The sequence below is a fragment of the Eschrichtius robustus genome, chromosome 17, assembly GCF_028021215.1.
Source record: "Eschrichtius robustus isolate mEscRob2 chromosome 17, mEscRob2.pri, whole genome shotgun sequence".
Taxonomy (NCBI): Eukaryota; Metazoa; Chordata; class Mammalia; order Artiodactyla; family Eschrichtiidae; genus Eschrichtius; species Eschrichtius robustus.
Genome location: NC_090840.1, coordinates 41,202,732 through 41,218,962, shown reverse-complemented (window position 1 = coordinate 41,218,962; position 16,231 = coordinate 41,202,732). Strand labels below are relative to the sequence as shown.

At 37.3% G+C, this 16,231-nt stretch overlaps 1 protein-coding gene and 1 pseudogene across 2 annotated transcripts in view; both read right to left on the bottom strand.

The window, feature by feature from the left end:
• LRRC69 (leucine rich repeat containing 69) overlaps positions 1 to 16,231 on the bottom strand; it is a 98,086-nt gene that overhangs the window by 66,189 nt on the left and 15,666 nt on the right. The window contains exons 2-5 of one of the 2 annotated variants that reach the window (XM_068526282.1): positions 14,768 to 14,894; positions 10,468 to 10,540; positions 7,531 to 7,726; positions 4,778 to 4,849 (exon numbers count right to left, since the gene is read on the bottom strand). The exons of the other annotated variant lie outside the window; for it this stretch is intronic. Coding sequence (XP_068382383.1) covers positions 4,778 to 4,849; positions 7,531 to 7,726; positions 10,468 to 10,540; positions 14,768 to 14,894 — 468 coding nt within the window. The remainder of the gene's footprint in view (positions 1 to 4,777; positions 4,850 to 7,530; positions 7,727 to 10,467; positions 10,541 to 14,767; positions 14,895 to 16,231) is intronic. 2 annotated transcript variants of the gene reach the window in all.
• Positions 10,815 to 11,518, bottom strand: LOC137751606 (MOB kinase activator 2 pseudogene; annotated as a pseudogene).

Here is a 16,231-nt window from a genome sequence, read left to right as displayed (position 1 = left end):
AATCCCTATACATCCAAGAAGCACAGGACTATTGCAAACTATTAAAATGAATAAGTTTGACATGTCTTAGATAGGAATTGGATATCAAATAATTTTATCTGAGGCACTGAAAATTTCCTCAAATTGTGCAATGGTATATCAAATCAAGAAATCAGCCCCAGAGTTTTGCTTTCTCTCTACTGATCTTTCTACTACCAATGACACCTTTTACATACTTAGATGGTACTTCTTTAAAAAGAAAATTCAGGGACTTCCCTGGTGGTCCAGTGGTTCAGAATCTGCCGTCAAATACAGGGGATGCGGGTTCAGTCCCTGGTCAGGGAACTAAGACTGAGTGCTGCAACTACTGAGTCTGCATGCCACAACTAGAGAGCCCACGTGCTGCTACTACAGGGCCCATGTGCTCTGATGCCTGCACGCTACAACTAGAGAGCCTGCACACCATAACTAGAGAGAAGCCCACATTCCACAACTGGAGAGAAACCCATGCACCACAACTAGAGAGGAGCCCGTGTGTTGCAACGAAAGATCCCTTGTGCCACAACTAAGACCCAACGCAGCCATAAATAAATAAATACATAAATAAATAAATAAGAAAATTTATACTGGGAAATTAAGTATCATGAAACCAATCCAGACATAGTATAACGTGAAAAACGTACTATTCATTATTAACCACCTTCTTCAGTGCCCACATCCACACACTTTCTTTTTTCCATATATCTAATTCCAAAAATGGCACATCTAATCTCATTCAAATACCTATGCCCAACTGAAAATGCATCATCCTCTTCTCAAAGAAAGACACCAAAATCATGTCCAGTTTCTGAATTGTGCTCTGAGTTTAAGATCTCTGTGGGCTGTGAATTCCTCTTGGGGGGTTTCAAATGTGGCTCCTCATGGTCCAGCAAATGATAAATGGTCCAGCGAAATGATGAATGTGATCATCCCAACAAGCTCACAATACACAGGAAAGGATAAACAATATTATATCACCAAAAGACCTTCCATTTGAAAGATAGAGAAGGAGAAGGGCCGTGGAGAGGTGAAATGACTTCCTGTTCTGTATTAGAATGAAGTCCTCAGGGGACAGCCTGATTTTGAGGACCTTCCTGCCACACCTCAAGGAAGCAGGAGGAAGACTCCCTTTCTGGAACTACATTGCTTTGGCACCTCTCTTCCTGTTGGAATATTTTGAAAGGATGGTGATTACCTTTGCTTAGGAGCATTTATGGTTCTCTTTTCAGACGCTGGCACTTTCTGGCAATAAACTCCTTTAAAATTCTTAAAAAAATATATATGCTTTAACAGACTTTTCTAAAGAACACACATGTAGAGGTCCTGGAATGGATACTCTTATTATTATTCTGTATTTCTTTGTTGTTTGAAACTTTAAGAAGAATGTATAATTTGTACAACTTTCAAAAAAAGTTTTAAGTTTAAATCAAGAAGAGAAAAAAAGAGATAAGGAAAGAAATTAAAGTCTCAATGTACTAGATCTGACTACATGGTAATAAAAGAACCAATGCATTTCTAATACAGCTAACTCACTATCTGATGATGACGGCATTTTTCTTAATAATCTAGAAATTCTTTTGATTCAACACATATGAACAAATAATTATAACAGTCCCATTGTCTTACTGCAGATCTCCATTTAATGTACACTCTTATACAAAATTCCTGGTGAAAATTCAGTTTCAAATATTTAAAAGCCATGTGAATAAAAACTAAACTTCTGTGAAACAACTGCATTTTCCAAATAGCACACCAAGTTTCAGGTCATAAAATAGCAACAGTCTTAAATAAAGCCCTATTTAAAAAAAAATAAAAATAAAAAAACAATAGCTGTGAGGCAGTAAAATAAGCCACTTAAAGACACTTCTACAGAGCACATTTTCAAATCTTTGGGTTAATACTACACTTCAGGGCAATAGGCATATGGAATTTCCTTTTGCTTTTCTCTCTGTTTTTATGTATGTTTGAAAATTTTTATAATAAAAATAAGTTTTTAGAACATGTACCTCAGAAGGTTAATTTTTCCTATTAATGCTAGTAGACAGTGGATGCTCACTATAATTATACATATTACTAGTATTTCACTATTGGTATATATTGTACATACAACATATAATCATAAGAGCTTCCATTCCTTGAATGCCAACTGTGAACAAAATGCTTTAAATCATTATGTAACTTAACAACCTTCCTAAAGTTAATGGTATTAATATACCCATTTGACAAATAAAACAGCAACTCAGAGAAGTTAAGCCACTTGTTAAAGATTTCAAAGTTAGTAAATAGAAAGTTAGAACTTTAAACTCATGTGTAAATGACCCCAAAGTCCATGTTCTTCATTTCTATACTATATTGCTTCCTAAAAAGGATGGTCTAATTGTTTTTAAAGTTCACTACCATTATTTTGAAACTTACTCTCTTTCACTGATGATAATCATGACATAACCTAGAGTCAGTTATTTATCCTCTTTGTTCATCATTTCCTCATTAGTTGCCCCATCTAATAAAATGTGGAAATTTTATTAACTTGAACCAGTTGGACCAAAGCTCAGATGAATTCACAGAATATCTTACTTCAGAGTTTTCAGAAAATTCTGAAAGAGATGTTACAAAGGTGATACTAACTCAGATTCTGCCAAAATTACTCTAAATTAATGGAATCTAAGTAATGGTGTTTTATCAAAATTGTAAGTACAGAATCACTGTAGAAGAAACTGTGAATTCACGATACTACTAAGGCAAATACTGAAAGTAGTTTAATAACATTATTTTTATTTATTTGTTTAACATTTATTCAATTGGAATTTAAGACACTGCAGGTATAAAGGTTAAAAAGAGTACTCCTTTCCTCTGTAAGATTACAGTCTAATGGGAAGACAAACTTGAAAAGAATTACTCTACTTTGTGGTATGTACAAACTATAACGGTACCAGAGAAGAAGTAGCATCAGAAGTCTGCTTTGGCAATCAGAGAAGACATCATAAGGCAGAAAAAGAGGTAAACTAAGACATGAATAATATGTTGTAGCAGGATGAATAAAATCTTGCAGCATTTATCAGGTCAGCATTAACAACATCCAGTGCTTATTAAACATTCAAAACTGTATTTTTGGAAAACAGTTTGACAATTCCTTAAAAAAATTAAAACATGGAATTACCATATGACTCAGCAATTCCACTGCTGGGTATATACTCAAAAGAAGTGAAAGCAGGGACTTGAACAGATATTTGTACCCCCATGTTCACAGCAGCATTATTCTCAATAGTCAAAAGGAGGAAGCAACCCAATTGTCCATGGGCAGATGAATGAATATACAAAATGTGACATATACATACAATAGAATATTATTCAGCCATAAAAAAGAGGGAAATCTGACACAGGCTATAACATAGACAGACTTTGAAGGCATTATACTAAGTGAAATATGCCAGTCACAAAAGGACAAATATTGTATGATCCTATTCATATGAGATTCCTAGAGTGCTCAAATTCTTAGAGACAAGAAGTAGAATGGTGGTTGCCAGGTGTTAGAGGGAGGGAGGAATGGGAAGTTGTAGTGTTTAATGGGTGCAGTTTCAGTTGAAAAGATAGACAACTTCTGGAGATAGGTGGTGATGATGGTTGTGCAACAACATGAATATACGTAGTGCCACAGATCTGTACACTTAAAAATGGTTAAAATGGGGCTTCCCTGGTGGCGCAGTGGTTGAGAATCTGCCTGCCAATGCGGGGGACACGGGTTCGAGCCCTGGTCTGGGAGGATCCCACATGCCACGGAGTGGCTAGGCCCGTGTGCCACAACTGCTGAGCTTGCGCATCTGGAGCCTGTGCTCCGCAACAAGAGAGGCCGTGACAGTGAGAGGCCCGCGCACCGTGATGAAGAGTGGCCCCCACTCGCCACAACTGGAGAAAGCCCTCGCACAGAAACGAAGACCCAACACAGCCAAAAATAAATAAATAAATTTATAAAAAAAAAAATGGTTAAAATGGTAAACTTTATGTTATGTATAATTTACCACAAAAAGCTCTACATTTTTTCTAAAACACAGAAATTACACTCACTTTTCCTATTTGAGTCATCTTCAGTGTAAAATATTGCTCAGTGGGTAAAAAGGACTGAAATCTCAATTTTGTGTTGATCAATCAGAAAAAGTAATTAATGGATCAACAACTATTTATTGAATACCTTGTGGATTGATGGGCTTCTAATTATTACCTTGCAGTGGAAACATGCTCACCCCAACATGAAAAACTGCCATTTCTTTCCCAGAAGTTAGAAGTTGCTAAGACCAACTGCTTCTCAGTTATTTGAAATAAAGCAAAGTCAAAATTCATCTCCAAATGAAAAAAAGTGCATTTTTCATTGTTTATGGCTTAAAAACAACTAAGAGAAGTGTCTCTTTTGGATTAATTGCAAGGGATAAAAATTTATGCTCTGGAACGTAATATTTTCAAAAAGTCTGAGGTGACCAAAAACAGTATATGATTAAAAGAAACCACTTAACCATAGCTAATATATTAAAATATTTATGCTAACAATCAGAGTTCACTCCGTTCAAACAAGTTCAGCAGGCACAGAACACAAAGGAAGGAATGGGAAAGAACAGGTCTTGAAATTCTAGAACAAAGCAAATCTTTGAGTTATCTGTATAATTCAAGGTTCCAATTACTATAGGTTTTACTGGCTGCCTATTTTTTCTATTCCCAATAGCATAAACAAAATTATTTTTCAATTGTATTTCAAGTTGACTCTACTTACTCCTGGTGGAAACATCTGAATAACATTTCCAGCTATGTCTAGGATTCTTAGGTTGAAAAGATCACAAAGTCCCTGTGTCAGGAAACAAAAGAGAGAGAGAGCTTTTTAAAAGTCTAATATGTAGAATCACAAACATTTCTTGTAAGTTTAAACTTGATGAGGTTGACCACCTTTCCTAATTACCTGGTCAATTCTTCAGTATATCTCCCCAGGGAGGTCACTATGTCTGGATCACCAGATTCTTTCAATCCTCCATTTCCTCTGACCACTCCAGGGCAACATAACATGGTGACCAAGAACTAGACTATTTGTAGTAAATATCTGTAGGTTCAAATTCACCTCCGACACTTACTATATATCTATAGGCAAATTTCTTAATCTTTGCACTTTAGTTTCTCCATTTGTAACATGGAAATGTTAATGGAACCCACTGTCTTAAATATGGATGCTGAATACATTAAATAAATTACTAATCAAAAGTGCTTACTAAAGGGCTTAATACATAGTGAGCACTTAGTAGACATTTCTATCATTAAAACAGAAAGAACCTTTGGGAGACAGAACACAGACGTAATCTTAGAAAACTATTTTTATCAACAATTCCACTGGCATTTATTTCACATCTACCTTTTGTGTGGCATTGTGCTAACACAACCCTTTCCTTATAAGGGAAATCTGTTAGTCTAGCCACATGCCCAATGTGACTGGATGAGCATATACCTTCATATGCACGTGTGCGGACATACACATAATTTATAATGTACCAGAAAATGATTCATAATATGTTCAGTAACAAAACAAATGAGTATTTTCTGTAATGTCTTATCATTTATAATTCAGACCAAAAAGAACAATGATAGACTGAATCATATTAAATGTACAAGGACATAAATGATTATAGGCATTCTTTACATAATAATTCAGGACAGGACTTACTAGCATTCAAATTTTTTAAAGTCTAAACGCCTTGGGTTTATAAAATTGTGGTAAGACTATTGATTTGAAATACGGACTTTTAAATTAGACAGACATGGATCTGAGCTCTTTTCCTGACCTTTGCAAACTATTTTCAAGTCACAAAACCTCTCTGATCTTTATTCTAAAATGGGTATAATAAGAGATACATTATAAAGTTGTTATGAACACTAAGTAATATAATGCTTCATGATGATCCTATTGTTGCTGTTATTGCTTTTCCCTCAAATAAGGCAGACATGTTTTTAATAGGTTTAATCTGTAATTCCAAGACACTTTCTTACTTGCTTATACTAAGTCGAAATTTTAAGGAATATAATAATAAAATTTTTGAAATATACTTATTTATAGCCTATACCTTGGCATATTTTTACATATCACATTACAGGGTGCACAGAATTTTTAAAGGGAATATATTCTTTTTAAAAAAATTTATTCATTTATTATTTATTTGGCTGTATCAGGTCTTAGTTGCAGCATGGGCTCTTCATTGCAGCACACGGGCTTCTCTCTAGTTGTGGCACACAGTCTCCAGAGCACGTTGGCTCAGTAGTTGCAGCAGGTGGGCTCTCTAGTTGTGACGCGTGGGCTCAGTAGCTGCAGTGCACAGCCTTAGTTGCCCCACGACGTGTGGGATCTTAGTTCCCCGACCAAGGATCAAACCTGCATCCCCTGCATTGTAAAGCGGATTCTTAACCACTGGACCACCAGGGAAGTCCCAAGGGAATATCTTCTTGAGAGAAAAGTGAAACAGTAGGAATTAATCTGCTTATTTTATTCCTCAAGTTACTGTATGACATGCATTTCCTCCTACTAAATTAATTCTAATTTGTATAAGTAAGGAAGGTAAACCTGTTGACAGGTTCTTAACAGGAAATGGTACTCTTAAACTGGGAAATTTGAGGAGAGTTTAATAAAGCCACTATTTATAAAAGTTTGACAGGGTTCAGGGAAATCAATGAGGTTCCCTAAACCAAGAAAGGTAGTTCCATAAAACCACAAGGTTCTCAAAAGCTAGCAACAGCAGGGAGTTCTTTAATACCACAGGCCTAAAGAGTCAAGGGAATGTAATAATGTCCATTGAGGATCACCTGACATTTGCTATGACCCTCCAGAAAAGCATGCAGGCAACTCACAGCACCCTATTAGAGAGAACACCAGGGGAAAACTACATGGTACTCAATATCCCCCTGCCCTTCACCTCCTGCTATTGCCCCTCATTGGCCATATCCTAAAGGAAGTCTGAGGACAAAGGAGCTCATTGATGCCCATACGGGTCAGTCTCCCAGGCACAGAACAGGTTGGAAAAGGATGGAGAGTGGATGTAAAGGAAAAATGGAAGATATCTAGTACTTACTCAAAAACCAAAAAGTACTAATATTTTGTGCTGTATATAGAGTTGCCAGATAAAATACAGGACACTCACTTAAATTTAAATTTCAGGCAAAAAAAAATAAGATTTTTAAAAGGTATAAGTATGTCCCATGCAATATTTGGAACATATTTATACTAAAAAAAATTCTTCATCGGTAATCTGAAATTCAGATTTAAGCATTCTGTATTTTTATTTACTAAATCTGTCATCCCTAGCTTTGTGAAAAAATCCAAGTTATAACCTTCCTTTGTCATAGGGATCTGGGAACTGATTATACCTAATCAGAGGGAAAGCAAATGACCTCTTGTACTCAGATGCCCAAATCTATTCTACAACTGCTCCTTATCATGGTGTAATGAGTTCTTCACCAACAAAAGAAAATTTGGTTCCATCTTTTGCTTACCTCTGGCAAAGATTCTATGTTGTTCCTGACCAGAAGAAGCTTCTGGAGCTTCTTCAAGAAATTCATCTCTTTGGGTATGCAAATGAGCTGATTGTAGTTAAGTTGAAGTTCAGAAAGATTCTCAAGGAAACAAAGTTCTCTAGGAATGCTGGCTAGCCGGTTATGATTTATACTCAGATATGTAAGGCTTTTTAATCTAAAAAATAAAGTGTATGAATGAAATTCACAAGAATAAGAAAGTCCATTGTACAGACCTCACTTATCAGAGCCACGTATCAATTCACATTTTTTGTAGCTCACCTGAGCTTTTCTTCAGTCAAGTGTTCACAACTACTATGAATCATTTGAGCATAAAAAAAACTGTGTTGTAATTTAACTTTTAAAGATATTTTATAATCAGACGGCTTATGTTAAAAGTTAAAATTTTATCTAATCAAAACTTAGATTTAAGAAAAAGAAAATTCTATCTTCATTCTTTGTACATATACACTAGCTATACTGAAGAGGAAGCCAGAGGACAAAGGAGGACATATACACACACATGGATATAGATAGGTATAGATTTAGATATAGATTATACATCCTGTACCACTTAGTTGCTGCAGAAGATGCAAAGACAGATCGGCCACAAATTCTGCCCTTATGTATATCATTGTCTAGAAGGAGATATTAGATAGAGTCATAAATTGAGGATAGAAAATGCCAACAAACAAGGAGAAAAGGGTTAAGATTTGAGCCTGTAATTGCAGATATAGTACCTGAGGTCCCTCACAAGCATTTTGGAAGAACCAACATTTTGAACTTGGCCTTGAATAATAGAACCTGTAAAATTAGGGCAACAGGAAGGCATAGCAAACTGAGAAAATATTAGTATTTTGAATAAAGAAGCAGGAACAAATTAGCACTACTGAGCACCAACTATGTACTTGTGCATTAAATTTAATCTACAGCACAACCCTAAGGCTGGAGTTATTACCCTTAATCCAGAAATGAGGAAAATAAAGGACCAGAGGCAGTGAATAACTTACCCAACTTAAACATCAGAAAACCATGTCAAGATTCAAATGCAGATGTGTCTTCTTGCAAAGTTAAGAATGAAGATTTATAATGCTCTCAAGCTGTTGAAGTTAAATTAGTAACATAATGAGGTGACATTTCTAGACAGTTTAAAATGGGGGACTGTTGCTTATGACAATAGTCAGTGCTAGTGAAAGAGATTTGGGGGAAGATTCTATGAACTTGATGGGGGAAGATTCTATGAACTTGATCGTGGAAGCCATGTGAATACATGAGACTGACAGAAAGAATAACAACAACAAAAGATCAGAAGGAGATAGAGAGGAAGCAGATGGAAAGATTCTTGAGAAATATGAACATCTGACAAACAAACAAACAAACAAAAACCAAAGGCACCCAGAGAAGGCATGAGCAGAAAAATAGATGAACCTGGTTAACAAGGAATTTCTAAAGGTATGAGAGGAGAGTATTTCAAAATTAAAAATATAGTCAAAATGTTAAAATGTTAAAGAGAGGTACTGCAAAAAAAAAAAAAAAAAACAAACGAACCTACTAGAACTAAAAGCAGGGTCACAGACTACAAAGTCACTATTAAAAAATCTATTTTATGCCTATATTGTAGCCACAAACAACTGAAAATAAAAGTTTTCAAAATTCCATTTACAATAACATCAAAAAAAACACTTAAAATAGTTAAGAATACATTTAACGAAAGACAATATTGTACTTTGTTCTCCAAACAGAGCTAAGCTTACTAAATTGTGAAATCATAACGTGTTATAGCTGCAAGAATTTCAAAGTTCATCTCCTCACAATTCTTCCTTTAGAGATGAGAAAACCAAGGTCCAAGACAGTTAAATTACTTGGCCAAGGTCATAAGGCTAGTTGCACAAAGTTATGACCTGAACCTAGTTCACCAGATCTTCCAAGGTGTCCGTTTTTCATTACATGACCAACACATAAATCAGTTGATAAGCTGAATGAGTGAAAAAGCAAGCAGACAACTATTGGCGTTTTCATTACCATAAGTATTCCTCTTCTTCATAAATTAGATAGCTTCAAATTTTTTTTCTAGTTGCTCTGATTTAAAACATTACTTTTTCTGTAAAAATCTATCTGGGGAAAAATACATTAGCTAGAGGTATAAACAAGTAAATTGGAATAGACTTTAGGTGTTGCAGAAAGCCCTTTGTTGAGAACTATTCATAGTTTTGTATCCTTTAAAAATCTGGATGTTCTTATGTTGTAATACATCTGTTTCTGTTTGACAGGCAATAAAGAGAGTCTCCAAAGTAAACCTGAGTAGGGTTCTGTCTCCATCTGTCAGAAGAAAAGCCCAAGAGGGTGTTTTGCCTGCAGAAGGACAAGGCCTTCAGCTGGCTCCAGAAAGTCACTGTAACAGCAGCCCATCTATGCAAATGTGCAGGATAAGGAAAAATAGCATTTTGTTTTTGTTTTTGTTAATGATAATAAAATGTGTTGTTTTTTTTTTTTTTTTTATGAAAACGACATATTGGTTTTAAAGTCATTGCTTTCATATTACCTTTTCCATCAAGCTGAAAACGTTTTACAGTAAAGTTTAATGTCCCCAATTCTGTAGCAGAGCAAGCTCCAAGAACCCCCCAGTTAGGAAATCAATAACACAATCAACTTTAGAACTTTGTTTCAAACCCTCACTTTTATACTTAGACTACCAAGTCATGCTGTTTCTCATTTCTCTGAAGTGTTTAAAGAATCATCTGCTTGAAATCAGTGTCTTGCCTCAGTCCTTCAGGTGCCTCTTTGCTATGTATAAATCCCACAAGGACTTGAGGCTAGGCATACCGTGTTCAAATGACCAGGATGGGGAGAAATGGCAGTTGGGGGCATGGGGTGTGGGGGGTGGTAGTGGTAAACAGCTCTCACTAGAAACAAATTTACCTGCTGATTTCTTGAGGAATCCATGTAAGCTGATTGTTGTTCAGATTAAGCAGGATCAAATTTTGTAAGCCATCTGTTAGAAAATAATTTTAGTCACTTTAGATATCTGTTAGAAAATAATTTTTAGTCACTTTTCTGTACACCTTTGTTTTCCTTCTGGTTTCTTGCCTTGGCCAAGGCTCTTTGGGTTGCTGGTAACTGATACCCTCTCAGATTAACTTAATCAAAAAGGCAGAATTTATCCCAGTTAGAAAGCTAAGTCTTGGCACCTGAGGATAGAGGGTACAGCCAAACTCACCACAAACTGGACATGGAAACTATTATAAAAGGCACCGGAACCCAGGGTTTTAGTTTTGTTTTTGAAACTCAGAACCGTAGTCCCATAAATGTTTGCGAAATGCATGAATGACGTCCAAAGGGTCTTCCTGACGAGCCGAACTCATCCACCAACCAGGAAAACCGCACGGGAAACCAGACCAACGCACCACGGCCCACAACTCCCTGGCGAAGAGGGTGAAGTTGACGTAGAGTGTGTTTAACTCTATTCCAGAGCCAGAGTCTCCTTGAAGTTGAAGGAGTAGATGGGCGCTGGTGCGTGAAACAGCTACTTGCTGATCTTCTTCACCGGAGACTGGAAGGAGCTGGGGAATTCTCTGCTGTATTTCGTGGGGAACAGGTCCTCTTGGGTCACCAGCTTCTGCAGGGAGCTCAAGACAAAGTCGACGTACTAGGGGACTATGCACTTGCCGTTCTTCCTGCCCTTTGTGCCGCTAGCACTGTGTGTGGCCCATGACCGTCGTCTGGCACCCCTCTCCTATGCAGAATGCTGGGCTTCCCCATCCTGCACGAGGACGTTGTGGAGACCGTCGCGGTGTTGCTCGTCAGCCCCTGGTTGAGGTCGATCTCTCAGGCAACACCACCAGCACCTTGAACTCGAAGTCGGACTTCGATTCCGGACTTGGTGTACTCCGCTTCCAGGTACATCTTCTTCTCCCCAACAGGCTTCTCATGGTTGGGCTTGGCTTTTAGACGTCCCCATGAGCCAGTCCATGGTTGCGTGGGCCCGCCGCACCCTATGTCCAACATGCTGGACCTTGTGGCTGCAGCGGGAAGTCATATTAATATAAACATATGTATATAAATACACATAAGAGATACATAAAATATAATTTTAGGTATATATGTACACACACACACACACACACACACACAGTAGTCCTTTGAACAACATGGGGGCATTAGGGGCGCCAATCCTCCACACAGTGGAAAATCCACGTATAACTTATAATTGGTCCTCCCATCTGCTCTTTCTCTGCATCCCGGGATTTAAACAACCCAGGGATCTGCAGTACTGCAGTATTTACCATTGAAAAAAAATCCTGGTATAAGTGGACCTGCGGTTCAAACCTGTGTTGTTCAAGGGTCAACTGTATGTGTTGGCTGTGTATATACATAGTCCTTTGGCTGCTCTTGGTAGTCACAGAAATGCTCATGCTTGAGTCTCCTGGGTTTCTGATGCTTCTGAATCACTGAGCCAGGTTGTGATGTCCAAGGAGACCCATACCAGCTCCAGGCTAATAGTCTGTCTGCCCCCAGGAGCTTCTCAAAGTCTGGTAGATAATACTCTCTGGGAATCTCTGCAGAACATAGAGTTCCATTTCTCATTACAGATTCTCTCAGCTTCATATTCATTCTCTTTCTCTCTCTCACTTCCCCTCTCCTTCACTCCTCATTCTTTCTCTTTTGAACATATTTTCTTTACTTTTCCATGTATCCATATAGCTGTCCCACAACTCCTGCATTTGAATGATCATGGAGTAGACAGAATTCTAAAATTGAAATGGCTACAGCAGGGGTCCCCAATGCTTGGGCCATGGACTGCTACCGGTCCATGGCCTGTTAGGAACGGGGCCACACAGCAGGAGGTGAGCAGTGGGCGAGCAAGTGAGCGAAGCTTCAACTGTATTTACAGCTGCTCCCCATTGCTCACATTACTGCCTGAGCTCTGCCTCCTGTCAGATCAGCAGCAGCATTAGATTCTCATAGGAGCGCGGACCCTACTGTGAACTGCGCATGCAAGGGATCTAGGTTGCACACTCCTCATGAGAATCTAACGCCTGATGATCTGAGGTGGAGCTGAGGCAGCGATGCTAGCGCTGGGGAGTGGCTACAAATACAGATTATCATTAGCAGAGAGATTTGACTGCACAGAGATGATAATAAATCAACTGCTTGCAGACTCATATCAAAACCCTATCAGTGAGTGGCAAGTAAAAACAAGCTCAGGGCTCCCACTGATTCTGCATTAAGGTGAGTTGTATAATTATTTCATTATATATTACAATGTAATAATAATAGAAATAAAGTGCACAATAAATGTAATGTGCTTGAATCATCGCAAAACCTTCCCCCCTCCTGGTCTGTGGAAAAATTGTCCTCATGAAACCGGTCCCTGCTGCCAAAAAGGTTGAGGACCACTGGCCTACAGGAACCAAGAAGATAACTCAAAACATAGCAGGGGGCCTAGCAGGAGTTCACCTGTCAGGCATGCGCTGAACTGGTAAGCACATGCGTTTTCCAACACAGCAGCTGCATTTCAGCCAGCTCCCAGAAATTGCTGTCACATGGGAATGTGAGTCCAGTGTTGCCTAATCTTTCTTTTTTAAAACAGACAGACAGAAAAGAGCCAGAGATTCAGACTTTTATATGAACTCTCTTAATTTGGAAATCTGGGGACCCTAATTCAAATATTTAGAGAGGCAGACAAAACAGAACTAACCTATTTGTGAACCAGATTCATCCCACGGGTCACCAGTTTGAAATCTCTCTCTTAGTTCATGTGATTAGCTCAGACCAGTAAAACTGTTTTAGGCTCTATCATAATCCCCAAGAAAGAGAATGTGACTGACCCAGCTTGGGACACATGTCTCACCCTGGTCCAGTCTACTTTGGTGGGGTGGGGGGATGGGTACAGTGCCATGTAATACATGCTGGACAGTGCTCAAATTCCTGACACTAAACTGCTTCTGCCCTTGGATAATCAAGACCTGGCATAGAACATAATTTATGTCACTCACATGGGATTTTCAAAGTTCAACAGCCCCAAATCAAGAAACAGAGAAACTACAGACATGCAGGGGCACTGTACACAGATTACATTATTTTTTAAACCTCAAATTTAAGAGCAACATGAGAAAAAATTTCTTTACAGAAGCCTAAAGTAGCATGAATTAGGTTGCTTAATATCATTTATAATACATCAGGTTTTACCTGTTTGTCCCCTCAGTATAGTTCATAAATATTATTGTGTACTTTTTTGCATGCCCTTAATTTTTTCTTATGTGTAAATTGTTTTCTTCCTAAGTAACTTATGACTGAACCCTGAATCTACAGCTTTGTATGTATAACGTGCATACCATTAATAAGAGTTTATTACAGTTATTATTCTGTGGAAAAATATTTCTGCAAGATACATGAGCTAATATTTTAAAGTACTTTAAAGAGATAGTACCAGAATCTACTTGTGCTCTTTGCTATATGCCTCTAACTGAGGGCCCATGAAATAATACCCTTAATAAATGCTGCTCAATGATAACAATGATGATATATAGCACCCATGCCTCAAAAGTTCACAGAACTTTATAAATTCTATTATATAGTTCTAATTTTACTATCGGGGACACAAAGTAGTAAAATGCCTTACATGAGTTAATGAACCTATAAAAATTATCTGGATCTCTGTCATGTGTTCTGTCCTTAAGCATACTCTACCTATATTAAATAGGAAAAATGTCATATTAAATGGAGAAATTATTAGTTTAAGGGAAACACAAAGAAAATAGGGCCATTTATTGAATCTCCTATCTTTTCTTTAAAATTCTCCCCAAGTTGATTTAAGCTTAACATCTTGAGCAAAGATTGTGACTTAGTGTTTTAGACAGTGTAAAAGGTGTAAAGAACAAGGAGAGCTGTGTAGAGCTTTTCTTGATTTGATTTTCAACTAGTTTTCTCTCTGGCCCAGAGAAAGGGTGCCCAGATTTGAGAGTCTAAATGTACACTGATTCTGAAAAGGGGAAAATTTACTAACACTAGTGCTTATTTATTTTCTTAGATCTATATGTAAAGAAATATATAATATGGTAGTCGGAAAAAAAGTTGTTCCCCAAATTCCCTAATTTCAAGTGTAAATATCTCCAACCAAAAAGATTAAAATGTAAAATTCCTTCTTCACTTTAGTTTCAAATTGTTCAATATAAGGAAATTAAGTTTGACACTATAATTATGCTCTTCTTTGACTAACCACATACTCCAGATGCAAATCTATGAATCTTATTTCCAAATAAATGGAGCTTCTTCAAGGATGTAAGGTATTTCATCTCTTCTGGAACTTCTTCTAAAAGGTTGTTTCCCAGATTTAGTGCTGTCAACTGCAAATATATAGAGATTTAATGAACTCATACATTATGCACCTTACATGAGGAAAAAGAAATAATTAAGCCCCTTTGCTGAGATACATATAACCTAAAAAAATCAACATAATCTTAATTATTTCACATGTACCTAAAATTATCTATAAAAATAAAGGTCATTTGAATTCATGTTCAAACACTTTATGTTAATTTAAGCACAATTTAATTCTCAATTAAAGTACTTCATTAAAATTGTATTACAAACCATTTCACAGGTATTTAAAAACACAATTAATGATCCATTCATAAGTTACTTGAGCAACTCAGGAGTATCCTAACATTAAAAACTCAGCAAAGGGGCTAATTTCCTGAAATCAGAAATTAGCTGAAGATCTGAGGTCCTTCTGTCATACTAATCCCAAATGAGCTTTTTCACTTAGGCCAATAAGACTTCTATAATACATGGATGCGGGTGGGGTGGGAGGGTGGCCTTTAGCATCACTCTGTGATCACAAAGTTCATAAGAGAAACTATTAACATGATATGGTAGGGTAGGGAAGATCTGCCCTATGTACCTATTAATGTCAGATTTGTCAGACATAGGAAGGACCATACATAAAAGGAGTTAGAAAGATCCTCTAGATCCTCTAATCCAGGGGTCCCCAACACACCCTTATTTTAAGGAGGAAGATTCGAGTCAAATCCCAAAAGAAGGTTAAGTAAAATAAAAGCATACAAGTAACCACTGGACTTAGCAACATGAAAGTTGTTGGTGACCTTGATAATAGGGGTGAAGTGCTGAGGAGGAAACTGAAGTATGCTGTGGAGAAAATGTGAGAAAGTGAAGACAATGACTGAAATACAATTCTTTAAAAAACTTTTGTTATGAAGGGACACTAGAAAATTAGGAGGGAGCTGGAGGGTTTGTTTGTATTTTGTTTAAAATAAAATATAGTACAGTTTATTTATATGCTGATGAAAATAATCTTGTAGATAGTGAGAAACTAATGATATAAGGACAGGGATAATTGCAGAATCAAAATCCTTTAGTAGACGAGCAAGGATAGGATCCAAGATACAAATGGGTGATAGCCTTGGATAAGAGCAGGGACTTTTCATTCGGGAAGTAAGAACGAAGGTAGAGAAGGTAAGTGCAGATCAGGGCAGTGGATAGATTTGACGACTGAAAGATGAGGGAGTTCCTGGCTGACAGTGTCTGTTTTCTTAATGAAATGTGAAACAAAGCCATCTACTTGGAGGAGGAGATGTAAGAGCTTTGAGGGAAGGTAATTTTGAAGAGCAATCTAGAGAAATGTAGTAGGGTGGCCAACAGCCACATCTGGTTTTCTGATTCA